Genomic DNA, 27,727 nt, shown 5'->3' with positions numbered 1-27,727 from the left:
CCCCCCCCCCCCCACTCACTCTCTCTCACTCTCTCTGCCCCTCCCCAAGGGACAGCACTCTCTGGGTCTTCACCCTCCCGACTAGGGTTCAACTCCCCCCGCCCATGTTGCGTTTCTTCTTCAATATATGAATATTTAATTTTGTTTCTGTCAAAATATCGAGAGGATAAAGTTTAAAGTAACAATTGTTTGCAGTAAAATTCATCGGGAAGTCGATGACCTGAACGTGTTTACCTGCGCAGGAACAGTGAGACTGGGAACAGTTTGAAACAGGAAGTGCTGAGATTGATCATGGCTTCCAGACAGGAGCTCCTGAGACTGACCGAGGAGACTATTTGTCCCATTTGTCTGGATTTCTTCACCGATCCGGTTACACTGGATTGTGGACACAATTTCTGCCGCTCCTGTATCACCCAGAGTTGGGAAAAGAAGGAGATAAACTCCTGCCCGGAATGTAGAGAGGAGTTTCCGGAAAGAAACCTCAGGGTAAATCGGGCCTTAGCGAATCTGGCCGAGGAGGCTCGAAAATTAAAGCTGGATCCGAAAGAGAAGGAAAGTAAACCTCACTGTGAGAAACATCAGGAAGATCTGAAACTGTTTTGTGAAACTGACAGGAAATTGATCTGTCTGATTTGTAGAGATTCGCGGGAACACAGAGAGCACCGCTTCCTGCCGATTAATGAGGCTATTGAAATCTACAAGGTAAAAGAGACAATATTTTATAATCTGCGCGCTTTATCACACATTCCTGATCCAACACCTGACCTAACACATCTAACTCTGCAATTTCTCTCCCAATTCTAGAATAAGCTGAAATCTTCCTTAGATTCTCTCACAGAGAAGAAATCGTCAGTTCTACAAACGGAACTGACCCAGAAACGGAAGATTTCCGAAGTGAGGGTGAGCTCTCCCTGTGCTGATTCTCTGGGATCTGGGTTAGTTTTGTTCCCTTTATCGCGGGACATTAATGAGGTTTCACATTTCATTTGGTAGGAACAGGCGAGCAGTCTGCAGACCCACATCACATCCGAGTTCACTAAAATGCACCAGATTCTCACTGAGAAAGAGCAGCGTTTACTCAGAGATCTCAGGGAAGAAGAGGAGAGGGTTGTAGAACCAATGGAGAAAAACCTTCGAGAGATTCAGGAGAATTTAAATTCTATTGAGGAGAAACTCTCAAAGTTGCAGAAACAGATGGAGCAAAAAGACGAGCTGATATTTCTGAAGGTGAGGGATTGTATTCCAGGTTAGGTAATGGAAGTTTCACCCAGTTACAAAAAAAACTGATGATAATTGTTAAATTAATAAAGCAATTATAAAACAAAATAGAATTAAATTGAATCTCTGACTGATGTTGTCACTGAACGAGCCGCTCCCACACCGTCTGCAGAAAGGCAAACCAACAGCCTCCCGGAAATGTGTTGTGATCTTGGTAGTTGCTCGGTTATTATCTCCGTGTTCCCCAAGTTTAATTATCTCCTGGAACTCCCATTGTAATCCAGTTCCAGTTCCATGTGGAGAATGTGAGGGTGTATCTGGTATTTTGGGAGGGAGAGAGTCGCTGTGTCTGTGAGCGGGACTGATGGGGCAGTTCCAGTTTATTCTCCTCAATCTTCCTTCCAAAATGTATCACGTTACACTTTCGTGTTGTGTCTGCTCATTTCAGCAGCCTGTCTGTCTCCTCCTGAAATCTGTTACTGCCATCCTCACTGTTTGTGATTCATTTCTTTCAGGAGGCAACTTGTCGGAAGAGAAGGTAGGACATGCTCTTTACTGAAACTCTGCACAGTTTGCTCAGTAACTCAGTCATGGATTATTCTGGGTTTATCACTTTTTAAATATATTTTTCGAATACAAGCTCGCGGTTTAATGTTTTGAGTGCAATACTTTACCGTTTAGAGAGTACGTCCAAAGTCTCGCGCTATTTCAAAGGAGCTTCAGAAAGTGAATAAAATACAAATGACACCCAGATATTAATGCAGATGCAGGATTGAGAGTATCTTAAAGGGGGAAAGAGGAATAGAGATGGAGGGGTTCAGGGAGGGAATCCCAGATCTGAGGGTCTGGGCAGCTGAAGGTCCAACCTCCAATGGGGGGAGAGACTAAAATCAGAGATGGTCAAGTGGTGAGAAGTAGAGGAGCAGGATTCTCAGAAGGTTGTGGGACATATGTACTACACGGTTGGACATGAGGATTTTAGATGTTTTAGTTTTTCATCTCTGTTCCACAAGCTCTATTTATAATACAGCAAGGGAGTGGGGGAAATGTTTATCATCTCCATGGTGTGTGATGTCTCAGTGACTAATCTGTAATCAGGACATGGGCCTTTCTCTGGACCTGGGGGTTTCAAAACCTTGCCCTTGCATTATAAGTGATCCAACAAGAACTTGATAAAGATAAGATGAACATTTCAGTTTCTAGCCCTTTCACTCAAATATGAACAATGCTGAAAGTTTGAATATTTAAATAACGTCATACATGTTCTAACAAAGCATTTCTAACGTCACCTGTTTAATGTTCACAGGATTAGTGATGAGAAGATGACAGTCTCAGCTGCTGACGGCTCTCTGTCTCTCGGCCAGTTCACCGGCCCTTTACAGTACACAGTCTGGAGGGAAATGATACACACCATTCACCCAGGTAAACATGTGTATTCATTTTCCTGACAATAGATCCAGTTGTGCAGGGGGTCAAAGGCTCCAGTTTTCATCTTCAGATCGATAGTTACAGAGTCATAGAGATGTACAGTATGGAAACGGACCCTTCGATCCAACTTGTTGATGCCAACCAGTTATCCTAATCAAGTCCCATTTGCCAGCACTTGACCCATATCCCTCTTTACCCTTCCTGTTCACATATCTATCCAGAAGTCTTTTAAAGCTGTAATTGTACCAGCATCTACCACTTCAACTGGCAGCTCATTCCATATACTTACTATCCTCTGCATCAAAAAGTTACCCATTAAGTCCCTTTTATATCTTTCCCCTCTCACCCTAAACCTATGCCCTCTAGTTCTGGTCTCCCCCACCCCAGGAGAAAGACCTTGTCTATTTCTCCTATCCATGGACCACATGATTTTCAACCTGTATAAGGTCACCCCTCAGCCTCCAATGCTCCAGGGAAACTCTGTAACTCGGAAGATGGACAAGGGAGATCCAGTGGATGTAGTGTACCTGGACTTTCAGAAAGCTTTTGATAACGTCCCACACAAGAGGTTAGTGAGTAAAATTAGGGCAGTGGAGGCCCAGTCTCTGGATTCATTTAAGAAAGAATTGGATAGAGCTCTTAAAGATAGTGGAGTCAAGGGTTATGGAGATAAGGCTAGAACAGGATACTGATTGGGAATGATCAGCCATGATCATATTGAATGGCGGTGCAGGCTCGAAGGGCTGAATGGCCTACTCCTGCATCTATTGTCTATTGTCTATTGAAAACAGCCCCAACCTATTCAGCCTCTACGTATAGTTCAACTCCCACACCCCCCAACCCTGACAATATCCTTGTGAATCTTCTCTGAACCGCCTCACATTTCACAATATCCTTTTGATAGGAAGGAGACCAAAAGTGCACACAATATTCCAAATGTGGCCTAATCAATGTACTGTGCAGCTGCAACATGACCTCCCAACTCCTAAACTCAATACTTTGACCAATAAAGGAAAGCATACCAAATGCCTTCTTCACTACCCTGAAAATTTTGGAATTGGCGTCAAGTGACAGACAAATGGTGAGCAGGGACTTGAGCAGGGCATACAAGACTGAGTCATGGTTGGAAGTGATGAGTTCTGTGGGGCAGGAGCAGGCAGAAACAATAGGTCTGCCCGGGCAATCCTGTTTGTGTACTTTGGGAAGGATGTCGAAGCGGGTTGTGTGGGGTCGGGGGACTATCAGCTGGGAGGCAGTGGTTTTGTGGGCGGATCACCAAATGAAATTAGGTTGATGACTGTGGGTGATACAATGGCCTGATGTTCCATCATGGGGTCACAGGCTAGGGCTGATAGGAGGAGGTATCTGAGTGGTAACTTAGCTTCTGCAATATAGAGGCCAGTCTGTCGATTACTACAGCACCACCCTGATCAGCAAGCTTATTAACAAAGTCAGGGTTGGCTATGAGAGCACAGAGCACACTGCTGCCTCCCTCTCTCACCTGTAATTGGAAAAATGTATTGACTTTGTTTCCAGCTTCCTCACCGCTCTCACCTTCACCTGGTCTATCTCTGTCTCCTCCTTTCTCTTCCTTGACACCTCTGTTTCTATTTCTGGGGATATGCTGGCCACCAATATCCACAATGAACCCACCGACTCCAACAGTTCCCGGTGCTGTACATCCTCATACCCTGCTTCCTGTAAAGACTCCATTCCATTCTTCTAGTTAATCTGTCTCCATCGCATTTGTTCCGATGATGCCAACTTTGACAAAGGAGCCTCTAAAATGCCCACCTTCTTCCGCAAGTGAGGATTCCCCAGCACTGTTGGCAACAGGGTCCTCAGCCGGTTCCGACCCACCTCCCACACTTCAGCCTTCACCCCCTCTCGTCCCTCCCGCAACAGTGATAGGGTGCCCCTTGTGGGAACGACAGTCCCACCAGCATCCACAACCAGAAGATAATCTGCTGCCGTTTCCCCCACCTCCAGCAAGATGTCACCACAAGATACCACATACCTCCCCTCCCTTGTCAACTATTCTGTTAGGGACACCCTACCCACTCTCAGCTTCACAACACCTTCCCCTGCAACTGCTGAAGGTGTAACATCTATCCGTTTACTTACTCCCTCCTCAGTATCCAAGCGCCCAAACATACCTTGCACCTACCTGCACTTCTCACAATCTAGCCTACTGCGTTTGCTGTTCACAATATGGGGCCTCCTCTACACTGGGGCTATGAAGGGTAGACAGTGTGACCAAATTACAGAACACTAGCATTACGTTTGCCAAAAATAGACTGTGAACTTCTAGTTGCCTTTTAACACACTGCCCATTCCCTGGCTGACATCTCTGTCTGAGGCTTGCTGCAGTGCTCCAATGAAGCTTAATGCAAGCTGGCAGAACAGAACCTCATTTTCCACCAGGGAACCCTGCAGTCTTCCAGACTCCATAGCAAATTGAATAACTTTGGGGTCTGAGCCCTCCCATGACCTTACCCAACCCATACAACCAGGCCTTGTTGTCACAGAGTCTGCTATTACACATCACATATTGTCGCCACTAAGTCTCCATCATCACCTTTTCAACCCCTAGCCAGATCGTTGTCTACACCTTGTCTGTCTGACTGCTGTTCTCTCTCTTTGGGGTCTATCCCCACTATCGTTTACTCTTTACCACTTCCCACACCCAAACCAAATTTCTGTGCAAAAACCAACATTTTCCTTGTGACCATTAGTTCTAAGGAAGGTCATTCCATCCGAAATGTTAACTCTGATTTTTCTCCACAGATGTTGCCAGACCTGCTGAGCCTGATAAATATCTATCAGTTTAACATAGTCAAGCATTAAACAAGGCAGAGATATTTATAATCTTCCATAAGGGGATGGTGAAAAGCCAGCTTGCAGATAGTGAGGCTGATAGAATCACAGAAGCCCTCCAGTGCGGAAGCAGGCCATTCAGCCCATCAGATCCATACCGACTCTCTGAGCAGTATATCTCTGTAAGTCCACATTTCCCATGGCTAATCCACCTAGCATGCACTCCCCTGGACACAATGAACAAAAGCTGCACATCTTTGGACTGCGGGAGGAATCCCATGCATACACAGGAGAACGTGCAAACTTCACGCAATCGCCTGAGGCTGGAATTGAACCCAACTCCCTAGTGCTGTGAGGCAACAGTGCTAACCATTGAGTCACTGTTCCAATACTGAGTGTAATCAAATTGATCAAACAGCGATCCCAATGGCTGCTCCATGAATTTGATCAGAAGGCCAATTCAATTTGAAGGTTCTAATTCAGTGCAATGTTCTTGGTCAGTTTTCCAAGGATTCGGAATGTGAGAAGGTTCTGGGTGGTCCTGCAAGAGGAAACCGATGTAGTGCGTGTATGGAATTAGCTGCCAGAGGAAGTGGTGGAGGCTTGTACAAATACAACATTTAAAGGCATCTACATGAGTATATGAATACGAAAGGTTTAGAGGGTTATGGGTCAAGGGCTGACAAATAAGACTCAATTAGTTTAGGATATCCAGTCGGCGTGGACGAGTTGGACTGAAGGCTGTTTCTGTGCTGTACATCTCTCTGAATCTACAACTCTAAAGAAAGAAGCATGACTTTCTCTTGGAAAATAGGGCAGGGCTAATGTCTGAGCTGAAAATGTGTTGCTGGAAAAGCGCAGCAGGTCAGGCAGCATCCCAAGGAGCAGGGCTAATGTCTGAGCTGTCAGGAGTGGAGGTACTTTTGGGCAAGTGATAATAATTCCATTATTTTGAAATTGGTTACGGAAAACGTCAGACCGAACCTAAAATTTATAGTTCTAAATTGTAATAAGGATCTTGAAATTTGATGGTATTAGGCATCGATTGGGACAAACTGGTCACAGGTAGACGGATGGTTGGAACGTGGGAAACATTCTAAAATGAGAAAGCGGGAGCTCAGAGACAGTATGTTCCAATTAGTGAGAAGGGCAAACTTGGTAGGATGAGCAAAACTACAGCTCTGGTCAAGAAACATAAGGAGGCATTTGCCCAGGTATTGACGGCTGGAATGGAGTATAAGAGCAGTAGGAGTATACTTAAAGGGAAATCAGGAGGCCAAAGAAGAGCTTAAGATAGCTTTGGTGTATTGGGTTAAGGAGAATCCAAAGAGATTCCACACGTAGAAAAAGAGCAAAATAATAACTAGGGAGGGAACAGGGCCCCTTGTAGATCAAAGAGGATGTTGATGTGTGGAACTATGTGAGATGCAAATGAATATTTCACATCAGTGATTTGTTGTGGAGAAGGACATTGAATTTGGGGAAATAAATAGGGATGTCTTTAAGAGTCCATATTACAATCATGGATGTGTTGCAGGTGTTAAAATACATGGTGAGGTTCTAGGCTGTGCTGCTGAACAAATAGACCTTGGAGTGCAGGCTCATAGCTCCTTGAAAGTGGAGTTGCAGGTAGATAGGATCGTGGAGAAGGCATTTGGCATGGTTTCCTTTATTGGTCAGAGTATTGAGTACTGGAGTTGGGAGGTCATGTTGCGGCTGGACAGGATATTGGTTAAGCCACTTCTGGAATATTGCTTGCAATCACGAGGGGCATGGATAGAATAAATAGACAAAGTCTCTTCCCTGGGGTGGGGGAGTCCAGAACTAGAGGGCATAGGTTTAGGGTGAGAGGGGAAAGATATAAAAGAGACCTAAGGGGCAACGTTTTCATGCAGAGAGTGGTATGTGTATGCAATGAGCTGCCAGAGGAAGAGGTGGAGGCTAGTACAATTGCAACATTTAAAAGGCATCTGGATGGGTATATGAATAGGATGGGGTTAGAGGGATGTGGGCCAGGTGCTGGCAGGTGGGACTATATTGGGTTGGGATATCTGGGTGGCATGGACGGGTTAGACCGAAGGGTCTGTTTCTGTGCTGAATATCTCTATGACTCAGTGACGCTATAAGGGCAGATAAGTGTCATAACCTGATCAGGTTTATATATTGATAGAGTTAGAGAGATATACAACATAGATACAGATTCTGCGGTCCAACTTGTCCATGCCGTTCAGATATCCTACCCTAATTTAGTCTCATTTGGCAGCAGTTGGCCCGTATCCCTCTAAACCCTTCCTATTTGTATACCCGTCCAGATGCCTTTTAAATGTTGCAATTGTACCAGCCTCCACCACTTCCTCTGGCAGCTCATTCCATACACGCACCACCCTCTGTGTGAAAAAATTGCCCTTTAGGTCCCTTTTATATCTTTGAACTTTGTGGGAAGTTATGGAAGAGATTTCTGAGCCCATTGCTAAGATATTTGTATTATCAATAGCCAAGGGTGAGATGGGCAAAACTGGAGGATTCTTAATGTTGTGCCATTATTTAAGAAACCCTGTAAGGAAAAGCCAGGTGATTGATGAGCCTGACGTCATTGGTGGGTAAGTTGTTGTGGGGGATTCTGAGGGCCAGTTATCGTCATTCGGAAAGGCAATGATAGTCCTCATGGCTTTGTGCATGGGAAACCTTGACTCACTGACATGATTGAGATTTTTGAAGAGGTCACAAAGAAGATTGTCCTCGTGCTCTGTCTCTTCCCTCACTCTCATTCTCCCTTCCCCTTCCATCACACAATGCCCAATTCCTGTCAGTTCCCATTACTGTCACTCTCACCCTCAGCTTTACGCTCTGTTTCACTTCACTCTCCCTTCTACCCCACACTCCAATCTTATCTCTCCCCTGCACCTGGCTCTGCTACTCTATATCACTTCCCAGCTCTACCTCTCCATCACTCCAAATCTCACTTGTTGAAAATCTCATGTTGATCCCTCCCACTCTACCTCACCCTCTCTCCTCATATTTATTTTCACTTTCCCTTGTCCATCCATCTCCTCTGGATATCAATAATACAAGGCAATTCACATAAACACAATTAATCATAAAATAGAATAAAGAAATGTGGATGCTGGAAATCTGAAACCAAACCAGGATCAACTGGAAAAACCCTGTAGTTCTGGCAGTAACTATGGAGAGAAAGCAGAGTTAATGCATCTGATCCAGTGACCCTCCTACAAAATTAGCAAGTAGCTGGAAAAAAGTGGTATATATGCTGAAGACAGGGTGTCTAGGTGGGGGTGTAGGGGTAGAGTTTGTCAAAGAAAACAAAATTGGTGGACACGGAGCCCAGAAGGAGATAAAGGGATAGATAATGGTGAATCAGGGAGACAGAAAAGCTGATCGTGGGGTATGTAAGGAGGTGAAATAGGGCTGGCAGTACTGAAAGTACCTCATGTCATGACAGGGCTTGGAGTGTCCACGTGGGTAAAGGGCAGGGAAGAAGGTGTTCAGGCCCTAACATTATTGAACTCAACATTGAGTCCTGAAGGCTGCAGTGTCCCCAAGTAGAAAGGAGATACTGTTCTTCCAACTCAAGGCTCAGCACAAACTGAAAGAACAGAATCTCATTTTCCACTCCATTGAGGCCACACGGGAACGACTTTCTAAAACTTGGGAATTACATTGTTGGGAGTGTACTGTAGACCCACCATGGTCAGAGACAGATTAAACGCTGATGTGTAGCAAATCTCAGAGAAGTGTAAAAACAAAATGTTAACAATATCAGGGGAATTCAGCTTCCCCAGGATGAACTGGGACAGACAGATTGTGAAGGGCTTAGACAGGACAGAATTCTTAAAATGTCTCCACGAGATCTTTTTAACGCAGTGTGTAGAAAACCCAACAGGAGACAGGGCAGGGCTGGAACAGCTGAGATTCACCAAGATGTTGCCTGGGCTGGAGCCTTTCATCTCTGAAGACAGACTCTTTTGGCTGGGGATGTTCTCATTGAAGCAGAGAAGACTGAGGGGAGAACCTGATGAAGGTGTAGAAAGTCATGGGGATTACAGATTGGGGAGACGGAAGGGTACTTTTTCTCTCAATGGAATGGGCACTAACAGGTGCATAGATTGAAGAAAAAGAGCAGGAGGTTTCTCGGAGAATTAGGGATAATGTTTTTCTACTCTACAAATCCTCATCCACAATCCAGAATTGTCCTACCTCCTCACCCTTGCCTACCTGCGTCTTTCTCATCTACTCTCTCTCTCTTCAACCTCACTCCCTCCCTCCAGCAAAGCAACCCCTTTTGACAATGCACCACCTCTCTTACACTTCTCCTTCATTTACCCGTCTCCCTCACACTCTCCTCTCCCACATCACACTACTCACCCCTCCATGCTCCAACTTCAACATCACCACCCCTCTCCACCCTCACACTTTACACTCATCCGAAGCAAATATCAAACACCATTACTCGCCAGGCCCTCTTACCCTTGTATCCACTTTTCATCACCCTCCCCTTCACTCACACTTACCCTGCATTTTCTCTTCCAACCCATTCTCCTATCACTCCCCCACCTCACTCCAATTCCCTGACACTCACATCTCACGGCTCTTCCCTCCCCTCACTCACCCCACATCCTCAGCCTTCCCCTACACATCTCCCTTTCACTCTCTCCTCCCCTCTCTCTTAATCTCCTCCTCTGTGTCATTCTCCTCATTTGCATTCCCCCTCGCTGCCAATTTCCCTCTCCTTTTCCCTTACCCCCTGCCTCTCACCTCCACCCACTCATGACCGCACACACAGACCAGCTCTTTATTCATCCCATCACTCTCTCCAGTTTCCTTCTCCCTGTCCCTCACTACACGCCCCTTCTGTCTCCATATAGGAACCACTCTCCTCACCCTCCCTCCCATCCCTCTCCCATGGATCTCACTCTCCACCCCACCCAACTCTCTCCTGCTTTCAGTGTCTCCCTTCTGCTCACTCACCCTACTCTTCCTACCACCCAACCTTGCCTCTCACACAGCCCCCTTCTGCTCACTCCTCCCTCTTCCTCACTGTCCCCTCGAGCAGTTTCCCAATCTGGTCAGTCTCCCCTCAGCCTCTCTCTGCTCTCACCCTCTGCTTCACACTGCCCCTCACTCCCATCTCACATTCACCCTCCTCTTCCACTCTATTCCTCCATAATTGCTCTACCATGATTACCCCCAGCCCTGGCTCACCCCTCCCTATTAATCTTACCTCCTCATACTCTCTTCCCCTTCACTCTTGCCTCCACTTCTCTCCCTCTTCACCTCATCCTCAAATTCACTCATCTTCTCCACATTCCACAGACTTCCACAATCACTCCCACCTTCCTTTTAAACGCCCATCCTACATTCTCCTCATCTTTACTCTCCTCTCCCCTTCAGACTCCACCACATCCTGCAATGCACTCACCCCCAGAATATCCAAAAAACATTATTTTGTTAACCTCTGACTTCCATGTATGTATTCCCTGTACTCTTAACCCTCCCCTTACACATATATATACCCTGTCCCTCCCTATCACTACTCTCCTCCCCTACTCACTCATCCCTCTCATGTCTTTCTTCCCTCCAGCTCAGCCATCCCTTCCTCCTCTCTCTCACCTCCCTTTCTCTCTTCCCCTCACTCACCGCATCTCCATCTCTCAAATCTCCCATTTATTCTCCCGACCTGCAAACCTCAAATGTTCACTTATTTTGCAGGCTCCTGTCCTCGGCCTCCCATTCTATACTGTCCCTCGCTGTCCCAACCCCATCCCCATCCCAAACAGTCCCCTCCCCTCACAAAACCTCCACAACGTCTCCCACATACTTACTTAGCTTCCAATCATTCCCTCTTCCATCACTTCCCCCATCTGTTCACTCTCCCATTTTCTGTCCTGAAGATAAAAACCTCTCACTCATTTCCTCCCCCTCCCCTTCCTTAAACCCTCCCTGACAAATGCAACCTCACTCAACCCTCCCTCAGTCTCCCCACTCCCTTGCTGCCCACCAGTCCTGCCTCCCCTCACTATCCCAATTCCCAACCACTCACATCACCTCACTCTTCCCTTCTTCTTGGATTCACCAACCTTCCCCTTACTGTCCCTTCCTGCCCCAATCTCCCTTTCCCCTTACCCTCATGTTCCATTCATACCATCACTCCTCGTGCTCACTTCCCCATTACTCTTCTGTTCTCTCATTCCCCCCTTCCTCTTCCTCTCCCTTACCCATTTCACCACACTCACTCTCCTACTCACTCTCCCTTCCTAATCTGTCTCTTCCTCCCGGACCTAGCCATCTCTCTTTCAAGTCCGTGCTCCATCCCTCTCGTTCAGTCTCTCCTCTCCCTCACACTGCTCTCCCCCCACCCTCTCCCCACTCTTTACTCTCACTAACCCCTTCATTCTCACCCACCTCTCCTGTACCCCTCACTCTGCTCATCACTCTCCCTCCCCCTCCTGGCCCCCACCATCTGACACTCCCCTATGCTGCCCCACACCCCCTTGCTCTCCCCTCACTCTCGCTCTCCTTCCCCACCCCCATGCTTCATCTCCCTCCACTTCTGCCACACTCTCCACTCACCTTCTGCTTCAGATTACACTCCACAGTGTACTCCCCCTGTGCCACTACCATCACACTTCCCATTCCCACAATTGCTCCTTCTTCCACCTACTCCACATGGCTCCCCAGATGATGTTGCACTTCCCAACCTTTTCTCTCCCTCTCACTCCCTCGCTTTACATGTTCCCATCGCTCTCACCTGAGCACTCAAACCTCCCATTGCTCACCCCACTCTGAGCTCCCCCTCATTCTCCACACCTCTCTCTTATGCCACCCCGCACTCTCCTCTCTTCTCTCTCCCACCTGTCCTCACTCTCCACCGTCTAGCCCATATCTCCTCACTCTCCCCCTACCTTTAACCTTGCCCTCCCTCCTGTGATATGGTTAAGATTAGGGTTTTGTTCTTCCTATGCACTTCATTTTCCCACCCACTCCTCTCCAAATGAACCCTCTCACCTCCTCCACTCCTTCCTCCTCATTCCTCCACTTCTCCCTCACTCATTGTACTCTCCTTGACCCACCCCTCCTTCAAACACCCTTTTCCACACTCACCCTAACTCCCCTCTACTCCCACTGCCTCAATCCCTCAACCCCTCACTACCTGCTCCCCCCACTCTCCTTGGCCTCTCTCTCCCTCCCTCTCTCTGACGGTGTTATTTGATCTCTCCCCCAGCTCCAGCCTCTCTGACTCTGGATCCGAACACAGCGCATCCCCGGCTCATCCTCTCTGAGGACCGGACCAGTGTGAGATTCGGAGACAAACACCAGTCGCTCCCTGACTCCCCGGTGAAATTTGGTTCCTGGGAATGTGTCCTTGGTTCAGAGGGATTCACATCAGGGCGACATTACTGGGAGGTGGAGGTGGGGGAGAAGACCTGGTGGTATCTGGGTGTGGCCCGAGAGTCTGTGAAGAGGAGAGGGGGGATCGAACTAAATCCAGAAACCGGATTCTGGATTGTGTGGCTGATTCCAGGAAAAGGTTATTTTGCCTCCTCCTCCCCCTCACCAACCCCACTCTCCCCGAGTGTGAATCCCTGGAAGATCGGGGTTTTCCTGGACTATGAGGGTGGACAGGTATCATTTTACAATGCGGACACCATGTCCCATCTCCACACTTTCACCCACACTTTCACTGAGAGGATCTTTCCCTTTTTCTGTCCGGGACGGAATATCGACGGGAAAAATGCTGCCCCGCTGACAATCTGCGGGATTAAAGGGCACCGACAGATCCATCCTATAGTTTCACCCCGTCCCCCCTGCCTCCAGCCAGCTGTAAACTGATGGGGGTCGGTGTCAATCTGGGGGAAAGAAGGATGGAGGAGAGAAGTAACAAATAGAAGCTCAATTGTAGAGAGGGACTGACTGGGTAGAATGAGCTGTGAGCTGCAGGAACCCGGGGACCTTCCTGCCTGTAATGTTGCTCCACAGGCGGGAGGTGGCGCTACATGACGGTGTTGGAGATGAATCAGTCAGTGGGTCTCAGACTGGGCTCAGGGGAGTCTTTCTGGGGGACGCCAAATAATTTCACTGCAGGGTCAGTACAGTCTTTCCAGGGGGACTGGGCTCAATCAAAATAAACATGTCAGGCTGATCTTCTTTAGACTTCCACCATGTGTCAGTAATGTATATCCCACACATTATTTGATAACATTGAGAAACTGGTCTTGTTTTGCTCAGGTCTGTAACTTGCCCAGAACGTTAACTGCTCTTTCGTAAAATTGGAAAATTTGAAAACCTCAGAATTGAAAGTGATAGGTAAACTGATCATTTATGTCATGATCAGATAATATTTAACCATGTTTGAAACCGTTCAGTTGGTGCAAACTGCAATGTAGGTGCAGTCACAGTCATCACTTATCCCTGAGTTATTGCTCTCTCAGCATTATCTCCAGTGAAATAATCCTTAAATCATCCCAACGAAAATGTCTGTTTGATAAAAAAATTCTTTTCTCTAGCACTCTACTTTGCACAGATCCTATTCAGATTTTCCATGTTTATGTTTATGTAATTATAATTTATATTGGATTGCAGTATCAAATTTGAAATTAGTTTCTTCAATCAAATCAATATCTGCAATTCCCTAGAGTGAACCAAGATTTCTAAAACAATTACTTCAACAATAAATCCAAGAGAGTAAACCTGTTGCCAATTTATTTGTAAATTTCTCCAGAATATGTATCCTTATACCAACGTCATCTGGACTATTTTAAAATTTACTGTTTCAAGTCAATGGAGTTACCTGGAAATGATCCCATGTTTACTCTGGACCTTCAGTCGTTGCTCCCTTCAGTAGGGTCTTAGTGTCAGAGATTGATTGAATCCTACAGCAGAGAGATAGGCTCTTCAGCCCAAAGTGGTTCATGCCAACCAAAAGGTCTATCTAACCCCAATTCCCTGCCCTTGGCCCGTATTCTTCTAAACCTTTCCTATCCATATATTTCTCCAAATTTCTTTGAAATGTTGTTAATGTACCGTCTCAATCATTTCAGCTGGCAGCTTCTTCCGTATGCAATCCATCCTCTGTGTAACAACGTTGCCCCTTTTATTTTTTCCCCTCTAACTGGAAACTGATGTTCTCTTTTCCTTGATTCTGCAACTCTGGGTAAAAGACTGAGTGAATTTACCCTATCCATGCCTCCCATGATCTTATTCACTTCTGTAAGTATTCCCCCCCCCCCCCCCCCCCCCAGTCTTGTCCACTCTAAAGTAAAAAGTCCTCACATGTCCAACCTTTCCCTATAATTCAGACACTTGAGTCCAGGCAACATCCTTGTAAAATTCTTCTGCACACTTTCTAGTTTAATAACATCTTTCCTACAGCAAGGTGACCAAAACTGAACCCCATACTCCAAGTATAGACTTACCAATGTCCTGTACAACTGCAACGTAACTTCCCAACTTCTATACTCAGTGCCCTGACTGATGAAGGCCAGTGTGCTAAAAGTCTTCACTGTCCACTTTCAGAGAACCATGTACTTGAACTCCAAATCCCTCTGCTCTACTACACTCCTTAAGGCCCTAACATTCATCATGAAACACTTACCTTGACTTGACTTTCCTAAATGCAGGACATCAGACTTATCTATATTAAACTCCATTTGCCATTTCTCAGCCCACTTCCCCAGCTGTTCAAGGTCCTGCTGCAATTTCTGAGAAACCTCTTCACTGTCCACAATATTGCCTATTTTAGTGTTATCTATAAATTATCATGTGGTGGGCAGTGGGAACATCCACATGTTTCAGAACGTGAAGCTGTAAAGACATGTGGATAGAATATTCAGCTGGTCCAAGTCCAGTCCCTTTTCCCATCCTGCCCTGCAATATTGTTTTTGCAGTCAAACTTTCATTCAATTTTGTGCTTTGGAGATGCCGGTGTTGGACTGGGGTGTACAAAGTTAAAAATCACAACACCAGGTTATAGTCCAACAGGTTTAATTGGAAGCGCACTAGCTAGTGTGTTTCCAATTAAACCTGTTGGACTATAACCTGGTGTTGTATGATTTTTAAATTCAATTTTGTGGCAATGTAAGTGTTTCAGTTTCTTAAAATAAACTGTCAATGTAAAGCCGCAACAACAGGTCGGTGAGATTAACCTTGGTGGTGGGAACTCATTGATGGGCTGAGTCAAGTCCTACATAGACGGAAGTGGTGAAGGACTCTTGCACTGGAAATTTTAAGGATAATGTTCAACACAGATAAACAATTCTGGATAATTGAGGAATGCCAGTATGGGTTTATTCAAAGCAAGTGATGTTTTTAGATTAGATTCCCTCCACTGTGGAAACAGGCCCTTCGGTCCAACAAGTCCACACCAACCCTGTGAAGAGCAACCCACCCAGACCCATTCCCCTACATTTACCCCTGACTAATCCACCTAACACTATGGGCAATTTAGCATGGCCAATTCACCTAACCTGCACACCTTTGGACTGTGGGAGGAAACTGGAGTTGAAAAACATGGTGCATCCGAGGCTCAGGAGAATCGACGTTTCGGGCATAAACCCTTCTTCATGAATGAGGCTGGTGTGCCAAGCGGGCTGAGATAAAAGGTAGGGAGGAGGGGCGCTGGGAATACGATAGGTGGAAGGAGGTGAGGGTGATAGGCCGGAGAGGGGGTGGGGGCGGAGAGGTAGGGAAGAAGATTGCAGGTCAAGAGGGCGGTGTTGAATCCGAGGGTTGGGACTGAGAATGTAGACTTCTCATTTCCCCTCCCCCCCCCACCTTATCTCAGTCCCAACCCTCGGATTCAGCACCGCCCTCTTGACCTGCAATCTTCTTCCCGACCTCTCCGCCCCCACCCCCTCTCCGGCCTATCACCCTCACCCTCACCTCCTTCCACCTATCATATTCCCAGCACCCCTCCCCCAAATTCCCTCCCCCCTACCTTTTATCTCAGCCCGCTTGGCACACCAGCCTCATTCCTGAAGAAGGGCTTATGCCCAAAACGTCGGTTCTCCTGTGCCTCGGATGCTGCCTGGCCTGCTGCGTTTTTCCAGCACCACATTTTTCAACTCTGGTCTCCAGCATCTGCAGTCCTCACTTTCTCCTCCCTGTGGGAGGAAACCGCATGTTTAACTGAATTGATTGAGCTTTGGCCTGAAGACACAATTCAGATTCTGGACTTGAAAATGCTTGTGACAAATTGTCACATAAAAGATTTAGAAGTATAATTGAAGCCCATGGAGTGAAATGCCAGTGATAACATGAAGATGAATTTGACTGGGTAACAGTGAATGAGGATGTTTGAGATGAGGTTAGTTTTACAGTAATGTTCTGTGTCGGTCTGTTCCAGGAACACTGAAACTCAGCAGATCTGGCAGCGAAAAAGTCTCTACATCAATTTCTGCTTTGTTTCAGATTTCCAGCATTTGCAATTCTTTGTTTTTTGAACACTAGGTATGCTACAAACGTCAATTTTCACTGTCAAGGTGTCCTACAAAAACAGAAAGTGCTGGTGAGAATCAGCAATCTGGCAGCATGGGTGGAGAGAAAGAAGAGACAACATTTTGGATCCAGTGACACTACTCCAGTTTCTTGAGCTTTTTAATTTTTGTAGGATACCTTGTGATTGGCAGTGAAATGCAGGTTCTTCCAGACCATTTCAAACTGTTGATGAGTTAGGTTTCAAGTCGGCTGAGGCATTAGCTTCCCCACTGTCTGCCAAGGACCCCACTGCCTACCAAGGTCTGAATGGTGGCTCAGTCGATAGCACTGCTGCCTCACAGCACCAGGGTCCCAGATTCGATTCTCAGCCTCAACTGACTGTGTGGAGTTTGCACATTCTCTCCATGTCTGCGTGTGTTTCTTCTGGGTGCCCCAGTTTCCTCCCACAGTCCAAAGATGTGCAGGTCAGGTGAATTGGCAATGGTAAATTGTCCATAGTGTTAGGTGCATTAGTCAGAGGGAAATTGGTCTGGGTGGGTTACTCTTCGGAGGGTCGGTGTGGACTTGTTGGGCCGAAGGCCCTGTTTCCACACTGTAGGGAATCTAATCTTATCTTCTCCAATTCCCTTTTACATTGCAGGGCTGTGCCTCTGGGGTGAGAAAAGTACTGTGAAGCCTCTCTAACCCATCACATAAATCAACACTTTTCTACACCCTCTCACTGGACAGAGACAAACAGGTCTGAACAAAAGTCAAACTGGATTTGAAACATTTCTCGCACCTCAGCTGCTGCCAGACCTGCTGAGTTTCTCCAGCATTCTCAGTGTTTGTGGGGAATCTGATGCTGCAGAGGGCTGTTGAGGCTGGGTCATTCAGTATATACAAGGCTCAGATGGATAGGTTTTTAATGAGGCTGGAACGTCAATTTGAGAATGATCAGATTAGCTATGATCTTATGAAATGGCAAAGCAGAGGAGAGGTCACATCTAACCAACTTCATTGAGTTTTTTGAGGAAGTGGCAAAGAAAATTGATGAGTGTGATGGAAGTGTGTTTTTCTGACTGGCGATCTGTGACCAGTGAGGTTGTGCAGTGACCTGTACTGAGACATGATATAATAATAATTTGGAGGAGCATGTAGGTGGTCTGAGCTGACAGTGTGTGACATGACCATTAAAAACCCAGACTGACACTTGAGTGCAATACTGAGGGAGTTACTGCAATATTGGGACTGCCAATCACAATTTCATTCAAACCTCATGTAGTGGTGAATATAAAAAATATCCCACAGCCAATGTTTATCCCTCATTCAACATCAAAATTATTAGATGACTTGTTCTCATTGGTGTTTATAGGCATCTGCTGTGTACAGCCTCATGTTCCACGTTGCAACATTAAATACGATTCTGAAACACTTCATGGTCTGTAAGAAGCTTTGAGATAAAATTAATGGTGCTATGCAAATACCAGTCTTTTTATCTGAGGCACTCAATAGGTTACTCAACAACTTGACAGTGTCGGTATATCATGTTATCACTTGTGACAGTGACTAGTGGTTATAAATATAAGACAGTCACTAATATATACAGTGGCTGGCTTTCCCTCTGCTGACTATAAGATTCTGCAGCAGAATGAGGTCATACACCAATCAGTTTTATCCACCATTTGATTGTGCCTGATATATTTCCCAGTCCCCATTCTCCTGCCTTCTCCCTGTAACCCTGGTCCCTTTACTAATCAAGAAGCTATCCATCTCTGTCTTAAATACACCCAATGACTTGGTGACCACATCATTCTGCAACAATGAGTTCGACAGATTAAACACCCTCTGGCAGAAGAAATTCCTCCTCTTATCAGTTACACAGTCAGAGTCACAGAGATAGCATAGAAACAGACTCTAATGATCTAACTCATCCATGCCAACCAGAGACCCTAAATTAATCTAGTCCCATTTGCCACCATTTGGCCTGTTACCCTCTCAGCCCTTTCTATTCATATACCTGTCCAAATGCTTTTAACTTTGTAGTTTTACCAGCCTCCACTACTTCCTCTGGCAGTTGATTACACATTTACACATTTTTTTGAAATTGTTGCCCCTTAGGTCCCTTTTCGTTTCTTCTCATCCAGATATTTTTATTGAAAGAGGTAGATTTTTTTGTGAAATTACCAAAGTACAACCACAATAAACAACAAAAAACACTGTGTAAAAAACTAAAAGAAACAACAATGCAAACAAAATACAACTATCCTATTGTGCAAACTGAAGAAATCATTGAATGCAATAAATAAATAAACAGCTCATCACAATGAAACATTCGCTCCCGACCTCTGAGACCATTGAGTATGACACAGGAATTTATTTGAAATGCTTCCTTTGAGGGCATCAAGTTCACTAAATCATATCGTCATGGCGACACAAAAACCCTAGTTCAAATGGCAGATAAAACTGTATCCAGATAATCAAAAAAGGGCTGCCAGACTTTACACAAATTTTCAATTTTTCAGTGTACCATGTTTCTAAGAAAGCCCAAAGGAATATGTTCCATAATTGGCCTATGCCAAACCTGCAGACCTGGGGGGTTTTTTAGAGATCCAACACATCACAATTCTTTTCCTCGCATGAAAAGTGAGAACGTTAAGAAACTTTTTTTTCCCATGAGCATCTAAAGAAGATAAATTGGGAAGGGCCAGGAGAAGAGAGATAGGGTCCCTCTTAACTTTGATCCCTGAGAACCTCTCTATTACTCTGCCTCAGCACTTCAATATCTGCCTGAGTCAAGACCAGAGACGAGGAGTGAGAGTACCGATACTTTTTTCACACTGAGGATATAGGGAAGATCCTCCCACTCTAAATTTTGTGAGATGCCCTGGTGCCAAATGGGATCTGTGTAGAATCTTTACCTGCATGGCATGGGTCCTGTTATAGATTGAAATCTTTCTCACATTTTCACAATTGTCCTCCCATGTCTCCATAGACATCTCAACCTCTAGCTCTCTCCCAGAACTCACAAAGCCGCTCAAAGTCTTCCGAAAGATCACCCCCTCATATATGATAACCAGCACTAACAGAGAGAATACTTATAGTATGAAGCACCCTCTCCTCTGTGACAGATCTGCAGGAGTCGGACAAGAGTGTAGTCCCTTTTTGAAAAAATCCTTGACCTCAAAAAAAATGAAAAAGTTCACTGCAAGCTAAACCGTACTTACAAGTTACTTGATCAAAGGACATCATTATTTCACCTTCACATAAATCACCCAGACAGGAGATTCCACTAGATTCCCAAAGCTTGAACCCGAGATCGATTAGCCCCGGCTGAAAACCCGGCATAACAGCTACAGGGGTAAGAAAAGATGTTTTGGATATGCTCCGCTCACTCTGCCGCATTGCCCTCCATGCTTTGACAGTATTAATAATTATTGGGTTACAACAATATTCCAGAACTGTCTTCAATTTATCTCAGAACAACAGGCTAACGAGGGGGCATTTTATCTGGGAGGCCTCAATATCTCGCCATATTGATGCTGGATCCTCACAAGTCCAGTCACTAACAAAAGATAAAAGAACAGTCAGCTGATATCTTTTGAAATCGGGAGGTGCACACCCCATGGAGCAACTGCAATTTAGCCAGCATAACGAGAGGCCACCTGTGGCACCAGATAAAGGGTCTAAATCAGCCATTAAGTCTCTGGAATGTTTGCAGAGGAAAACATGAAGTGGAGCATTCGGATCGGGTGTAGCAAACCCAGAAGGACATTCTTAGATTTGATTAGATTAGATTACATACAGTGTGGGAACAGGCCCTTCGGCCCCACACTCACCTGCCGAAGCACAACCCACCCAGACCCATTCCCCTACATTTACCCCTTCACCTAACACTACGGGCAATTTAGCATGGCCAATTTTCCTCACCAGTCCCATCTAACATTGGCCCCAATAACATGTTTATAAATTATTTGTAAAACTCACTAGGAAGACCATCAGGACCAGACACCTTCCCACTCTGCATCTGCTTCACAGCCTCCTGTATCTCTTGCTCTGTTAAAGGGGCATTAAGGAAAGATGTCTGTTCAGAAGTAACACCTGGTAGATCCACATTCTTAAGGAAAGACTCCATCTTAGCCTTGAACACATTCAGACCGGTATAGTTCAAAACAAAATTTCTGAAATGCAGCATTGATCTTTTCAGAATCACATGTAACCATCCCAGTCCTGTCCCTAATTGAGGTAATTGATTGGGCAGCATTATTTCTCCTGGCAAGATATGCTCAAACAGTCTTTGTTTCACAAAAGAAATTTTCTTCCTTTCTGTCTGTGTGAGCGTGGAGTTCAAAGTGGACAAAAGAGCTGTAACACACTGCAGCTGAGCCACTGATGGCTGATCAAAATATACCTCCCCTGGTGTCTTTAGCCATGCCTTAAGTAAGCATTGCTGCTCCCCCTTCTGTCCTTTCTGACTGGCAGATTAAGAAATAATTGCTCCCCCCCCGGCATAATCCTTAGCAGTTTCCAAACAATAGACAGGTTACTGGCTGTATCAAAATTGGTGACTCAAAATACTTTAAGTTCATTAAAGAAACATTCACTGAACTTACAGTCCTTAAGAATAAAGGGATCCATTTTCCAGTGCCGAGAGCCTGTAACATTGCCCTTAATGTCAATTTCTAAATATACTGTAGCGTGGTCAGAAATAGTGATATTTCCAATTGTGGAACGTGTTACAATCCAAGGATAATGCAGGGGTTAGCAAAAGATCATCCTAGTATGACACGATGGCTGATTAGAATAAAAGGTAAAGTCCCTAACCGTGGGGTGGAGACACTTCCAGACGTCCACCAATCCCAATTCCGCACATAGGTCCACCAGTTGCTTAGATTATAAAGGAGGTATTGAGAGGACTCTAGACATTCTACCCACCAATGGGATCCATCAGGCAATTAAAGTCTCCCCCAACAATAATCTGCTGCAGCACAAGAGCCACCAGGTTGGAGAATGCATCGATCAAAAATTTTAAGGTGATGCGCTGGGGGACAATAAACAGATAAAATACCAATTCCATGTATTGAGGATTTAAGAATGACAAACTGCCCAAAATCACCTTTAATCTGATCTAGCAACTTAAATGGAAGATTCTTCTGAATAAGTGTGGCCTCTCCCCAACTCCTAGTATTGAAGGAGGAGAAATACACCCGATCAAACCCACCCTGTTGCAATTTCAGATGTTCCTTATCATCAGGATGAGTCTCCTGCAAAAGGGTAATGTCTATCCTCTCCTTTCTAAGACTAGAAAGCACTTTTTTTTTTCTCTGAACAAACAAATGGCTCCCTCTAATATTCCAGATACACCATTTGAGGGCACAATTAATCATGACTCTCTATAACAACATTTGAACTCCAGAAAGAAAGAACTCAGCTGAACAATTGCTGAGCATAAACAAAAAAAAAATTCATGAAGACTAAAAAATACATAAACTAAAACTACTACAACTAACATACTAGTAACTACATATACCAAAAAAACCATCAAACTGAACCTAATATAAGGCAGTTCGAGAGGCACTCTACCTCCTGCCCACAGGGGACACTTACACATCCCAACAACACCTTGATAATTCCTTCCAGCTTGAGCTGTATCCCAGAACCAAATCAAGAAAGGAAAGAAACAACAAAGTAATATTAACAAGGAAATTCAAAGTAGGCACTGCATCCATCCCGAAATATACATTAAAACCCAATGATATCAGAAAAAAAAATTCAACATTTTATTTAAGAAAAGGGGAGAGAGAAAGGAAGAAGAGCCACTATTGTCAACATCCTTTACATCATCCAGTCTATTTTAAAGCATCCAAAAAGTTTTTCACTTTTTCTGAAGAGTCAAGTAAGTGCAAAGACCTATTATAAGTGAAACCAATGATATCTCAAGGAATACTGATACAAGGTCTCTCAGTCTTCTCTTGGCTTCATCAAATGACTTCATTTTATGAATCACAGCCACAGAAAAGTCCTGGAAGAACATTATCCTGGAACCTTTGTGAGTTTCCCCTTAATTCCGGAAGCCTCCATAACTTTAGCTTTGTCCCTGTAACTGTGGAGTCACACTTGGACCATGCAAGGGCACTGGTACGAACTGGGACGATGCACTGTGACCCGATGGGCCCTCTCAACTTTCACCCAGCCTGACGCAACCTCCAAGCCAAGAAATTGCAGCAGTCAGCTTTCAAAGGAGCTCACTGGCTGATCGTCCTCCGCTCCTTCCGGCAGTCCAACGATGTGGAGATTCTTCCACCTACCTCTGTTCTTGAGGTCGTTGACTTGTTACAGTCAGGTAAGGAGCAGCTTCTCGAGAGCTCAAAACTGTTCCTTTGAAGAGTTGATCACGGTCTCTGAAGCTGTGATCCTTCATTCAACCTCCTCCATTTGGCATCTAAGGCCTTCCAGCTGTTCCTTGTGCTTGTGCAGCATGGCCTAGATCGGGTCCAACCTACTGTGGAACTTCTCCTCGATCAATGACGCGATCATTTCTCATAGTTTCACAAACTCCGCTGCAGGGTCTGATGGGTGAGTGACTCCGACAGACTAGTAGAGGGGAACGCGACTGCGGCTGTGGGCATGTCAATGTCTCCAGTGAGTTGTCCATGTGTTGGGACTTATTCAGGACTTTACACTTTGTCATACTTCTTTCATAGAACGGACTTTGTAAAACTTGGTAAAGGTTCTATAGTTCTTTAAACACTGACTTTCACAAAAATAACTTAGGTGGGGAGGATGAAGGTGTTACTTTGCCTGAGTTGAGATGCTGAGCTCAGCAAAGCGGACCTTTCAGATCACCACTATCTTGGACCCCACCTTGGTCCCTTTACAATCTTTTCCCTCTCACCTTAAACCTGTGCCCTCCAGTTTTGGACTCCTCGACCCTGGGAAAAAGACCAGGGCTGTTCACTCGATCTGTGCTCTGCTTGGTTATATAAACATCGCCAAGTCACCTTCAGACTCCAGACCTCCAGGAAAAATAGCCAATTCCTATTCAGCCTCTCCCTACCACATAAAGCCTCCAACCCTGGTGACATCCTTGGAAAACTTTTCTTAACACTTTCATCCTTCAATAGCTGTGAGACCAGAATTGAATGTGACTGAATTTTTTTTTGAAGAAGTAATGAATAGGATTGATGAAGGTGGAGTGGTGGATGTGATCTATCTGGACTTCAGTAAGTTATTCGACAAGGTTTCTCATGGTGTATTGGGTAGCAAGGTTAGATCACATGAAATACAGGGAGAACTAGCCATTTGGCTACAGAACTGGTTTGAAGGTAGTAGATAAAGGGTGGTGCTGGAGCTTTGCTTTTCAGACTGGTGTGCCTCAAATATCTGAACTGGGTCCGACTGCTGTTCGTCATATATATAAATGTGAATGTCGGTGGTAAAGTTAGTAAGTTTGCAGATGACACCGTAATTGGAGGCATGGTGGACAGCAAAGAAGGTTCCCTCAAAGTACAATGGGATCTTGATCAGATGAGCCAATGGGCTGAGGAGTGGCAGACTGAGTTTAATTTCGATAAATGAGAGGTGCTGCATTTTGGAAAGGCAAATCAGGGCAGGAATATCCATTTAATGGTAAGGTGTCAGGAAGTGTTGATGAACAAAGAGACATCTTGGAAGAAGGCAGCTCAGTACCACCTTTTCTGCACAATTAAGGATAGCCAAGAAAACTCACATTCATCGATGAATAAAAAGTACCTTGCTCCTCTAAGTCAGTGCTTGCTGAGTGATTATTTCCACCAGAGAAATGGCAAAATTAAAACACAATTTTTTGTACAAATTCTTTTTCTAACCATGGAAGATCCAACAGGAAACTGAAGCTGAAGAAACATGCCAGAATTTCAGAAAGCCAATGTCAGCACATTTCACAAATAAGTAAACATTTGGACCAAGGCAAACTAGGGAAGAAATTCTGTTGGTGCTGCATTCTACTAATCAGTGGATTCCCCACAACTTCAGAATTTGGAATGCTGGCCATTTTCAAGACAATCAAAGGAAGGAAATATGAATGTTTCCATTGTGATTATCACTCCTGGGAAGGTGTGTTTCTTGCACACCATTGTTGTTATCTCAGAGCACAATATTTCAGTGAGAGCACGCCTGTAAATGAAGATGTACTTGGAGAATCACCTCACCCACTTCCTGTGATGTAAACATAAGTCTCACTGAAACATCACGACCTGACATTATGGAACCACCAACACACAAGACAATGCATGGAGAAAGTGAGGATTGCAGATTCTGGAGATCAGAGTCAAAAAGTGTAGTACTGGAAAAGCACAGCTGATGAGACAGCATCTGAGGATCAGGAGAGTCGACGTTTCGAACATAAGCTGGAATGTAAGAGTGGAAGGGACTGAGAGACAAATAAGACAGGTTAGGGCTGTTGGGGAAGGCAGCTGGGAATGCCATATTTAGATGAAGGTGGTGGGGTGATGATCGGTCAGAGTGGAGAGTGGACTGGATAGATGGAAAGGAATATAGACAGGTAGGACAGTTCAACAGGGCAGTGCCGAGTTGGAAGGTTGGATCTGGGATAAGGTGCAGTGGAGGGGAAATGAGGAAGCTGGTGAAATCAACAAGGATCCTGTGTGGTTGGAGGGTCCCAAGGCAGAAAATGAGGTGTTCTTCCTCCAGGAGTCGTGTGGCTAGAATTTGGCCAAGGAAGATGTCCAGGACTTACATGTCTTTGGTGGAGTGGGAGGGGCAGTTGAAGTGTTCGGCTACAGGTTGGTGGGGTTGCTCTCAATGTGCTCTCCTCTACACTGGGGAGACAAGATGCCAAATTGTGGAATGCTTCAGAGTACATCTCTGGGACACATGAACCAATCTACCCCATTGCTACAATCCCCCACCAACCCAACCTCCATTCCCAGCAACTTCCCTTGCCACTGCAAGAAGTGTAAAACCTGCACTCACACCTCTCATCTCACCTCCATCCAAGACCCCAAAGGATCCTTCCACATCTGACAGAGATTGCCCTGTTCTTCCACACACGTCATCTTCTGTGTCTGTTGCTCTTGGTGTCGTCTCCTGTACACTGGGGAGACAGGATGCCAACTCAGGGAATGTTTCATAAAGCATCTCTGGGACATATGCATAAGAACCCCACTGCCCTGTGGTCAAACACTTTAACACCCCCTCCCATTCTGGCAAGGACATGCACGTCCTGGGCCTCCTCAATCGCCAAACTCTAGACACCCTTTGCCTGGAGGAGGAATGCCTCATCTTCTGCCTTGGAGACCTCCAACCACACAGCATCATTGTAGAGTTCACCAGTTTCTTCATTTCCCCTGCCTTCACCTTTTCCCAGATCCAAATTTCCAACTGAGCATCACCCTCTTGAACTGTCCTACCTGTCCACCTTCCTTCACAACTCTCTGCTTCACCTTCCTTTCCAAACTATCACCATTACCCCCAACCTCCATCTACCTATCACATTTCTATCTAGCTTCTCACCAGCCCTACCCATCTCCCATTTATCTCTCAACCCCCTTGGGCCATGACCTCATTTCCTGATGAAGACTTTATGCTCGAAACGTATGTTGCCTGACTGGCTGTGCTTTTCGAGCACCACACTTTCTGACTCTGAACTCCATCATCTGCAGTCCTCACTTTCTGCTTTAAACCATCTTTGCAGAAACTCTCCACCATCATGTCTCTCCCAGACACCATTTCCCTCCACACCTTCTGAGCACATGCCTCATCAGTTGCCTCACCTTCACTGTTGTCTCTCTGCTCCTCAACTGCTTTTCCTCCTCATACCATCAACTTGCATCCTCCTCTCCTCTTCCATGTCTTCTATCCAAATATATATCTGTTGTCAGAGCTCTGATTGTCCGACTCATCACACTCACCGGTTCTCCAAACATAGTGGGTTCTCTCCATCATTACCTCTTAGTTCAGCATTTCTTCATATCATCTGTTATCTTTATGATCATTTACATGCTATTTCATATTACCATAACGATTGTATCTCCCCCAGCCTGACATGATGGCTTTCCCCTCTTTCCCACACTGTTTTTGGTGATTTCCGAGATTCTAGACAATAAAACCCTGATTCATTATGATGATCAGCCGAGATAACTCCTCCGCAGCATTTAAGAACTGTTGTGGCAGCAAATTTCAAATATCACACAAAACATAAAGAGGCATTTTCAAATATAATTGTTAAAATTAATGATAGCATGAGTATAAATAACTATGTTACTTAAATTACTCCAGCTCCATCTTATCTGACTTTGGATCGGAACACAGCAAATCCTTGGCTCATCATGTCTGAGGGCTGGACCAGTGTATGACTTGGAAACAAACCACAACGGCTATCTAACATCCCAGAGAGATTTGTCAACTGGCCCTTTGTCGTGGGATCAGAAAGATTGATATCAGGGAGACATTACTGGCAGGTGGAGGGAGAAAACAAGACTGAGTGGATTTTGGAAGTGGTCTTAGGTTCTGTGGAGAGGAAAAAAGAAATCAGTTTCTTCACCGACACCGGCTATTGAATTATACAGCTTTTCCCTGGAAAGGGTTATTTGGCCAACACCCACGTCTTCTCGACCCCTCTCATCTCAAAAGCTAAATGCCAGAATATCGGCATTTTCCTGGATTGTGAGAATGGACAGGTGTCATTTTACAATGCAGACAACATGTTCCATTTCCACATTTCCACAGTTTCACCCAAACTTTCAATGAGAGGATCTTTCCCTTCTTCAATCTGGGATCGAAGGAATGTGGAAAGAACTCAGCACCACTGACAATCTGAGAGATGTAAGATCAC

The 27,727-nt window shown here is 45.2% G+C and overlaps 2 protein-coding genes across 4 annotated transcripts in view; one reads left to right on the top strand and one right to left on the bottom strand.

Moving 5' to 3' along the window:
* LOC140455295 (erythroid membrane-associated protein-like) overlaps positions 1-27,727 on the bottom strand; it is a 54,407-nt gene that overhangs the window by 5,016 nt on the left and 21,664 nt on the right. The window lies entirely within an intron of this gene.
* On the top strand, positions 90-15,467 carry LOC140455293 (zinc-binding protein A33-like). 2 transcript variants are annotated; one of them, XM_072550042.1, is made up of 6 exons: positions 90-702; positions 805-894; positions 994-1,227; positions 1,734-1,756; positions 2,525-2,640; positions 12,704-15,467. In XM_072550042.1, exons 1-6 carry the CDS (start codon positions 292-294, stop codon positions 13,309-13,311), a joined length of 1,482 nt encoding a protein of 493 aa, XP_072406143.1. In that variant the 5' UTR covers positions 90-291; the 3' UTR covers positions 13,312-15,467. The 2 variants fall into 2 exon arrangements, with proteins under 2 accessions (XP_072406143.1, XP_072406142.1); XM_072550041.1 differs by having other exon boundaries at positions 805-900.

The sequence above is a fragment of the Chiloscyllium punctatum genome, chromosome 30 (assembly GCF_047496795.1).
Source record: "Chiloscyllium punctatum isolate Juve2018m chromosome 30, sChiPun1.3, whole genome shotgun sequence".
Taxonomy (NCBI): Eukaryota; Metazoa; Chordata; class Chondrichthyes; order Orectolobiformes; family Hemiscylliidae; genus Chiloscyllium; species Chiloscyllium punctatum.
This window is presented reverse-complemented; position numbering and strand designations above follow the sequence as displayed.

Bases quoted from the DNA above. Each gene is read 5' to 3' on its own strand.
- LOC140455293 (XM_072550041.1), top strand. From the start codon at position 292: ATGGCTTCCAGACAGGAGCTCCTGAGACTGACCGAGGAGACTATTTGT. The intron at 901-993 runs GTGAGCTCTCCC...TTCATTTGGTAG, and splicing joins GGAAGATTTCCGAAGTGAGG to GAACAGGCGAGCAGTCTGCA. The intron at 1,757-2,524 runs GTAGGACATGCT...TAATGTTCACAG, and splicing joins GCAACTTGTCGGAAGAGAAG to GATTAGTGATGAGAAGATGA.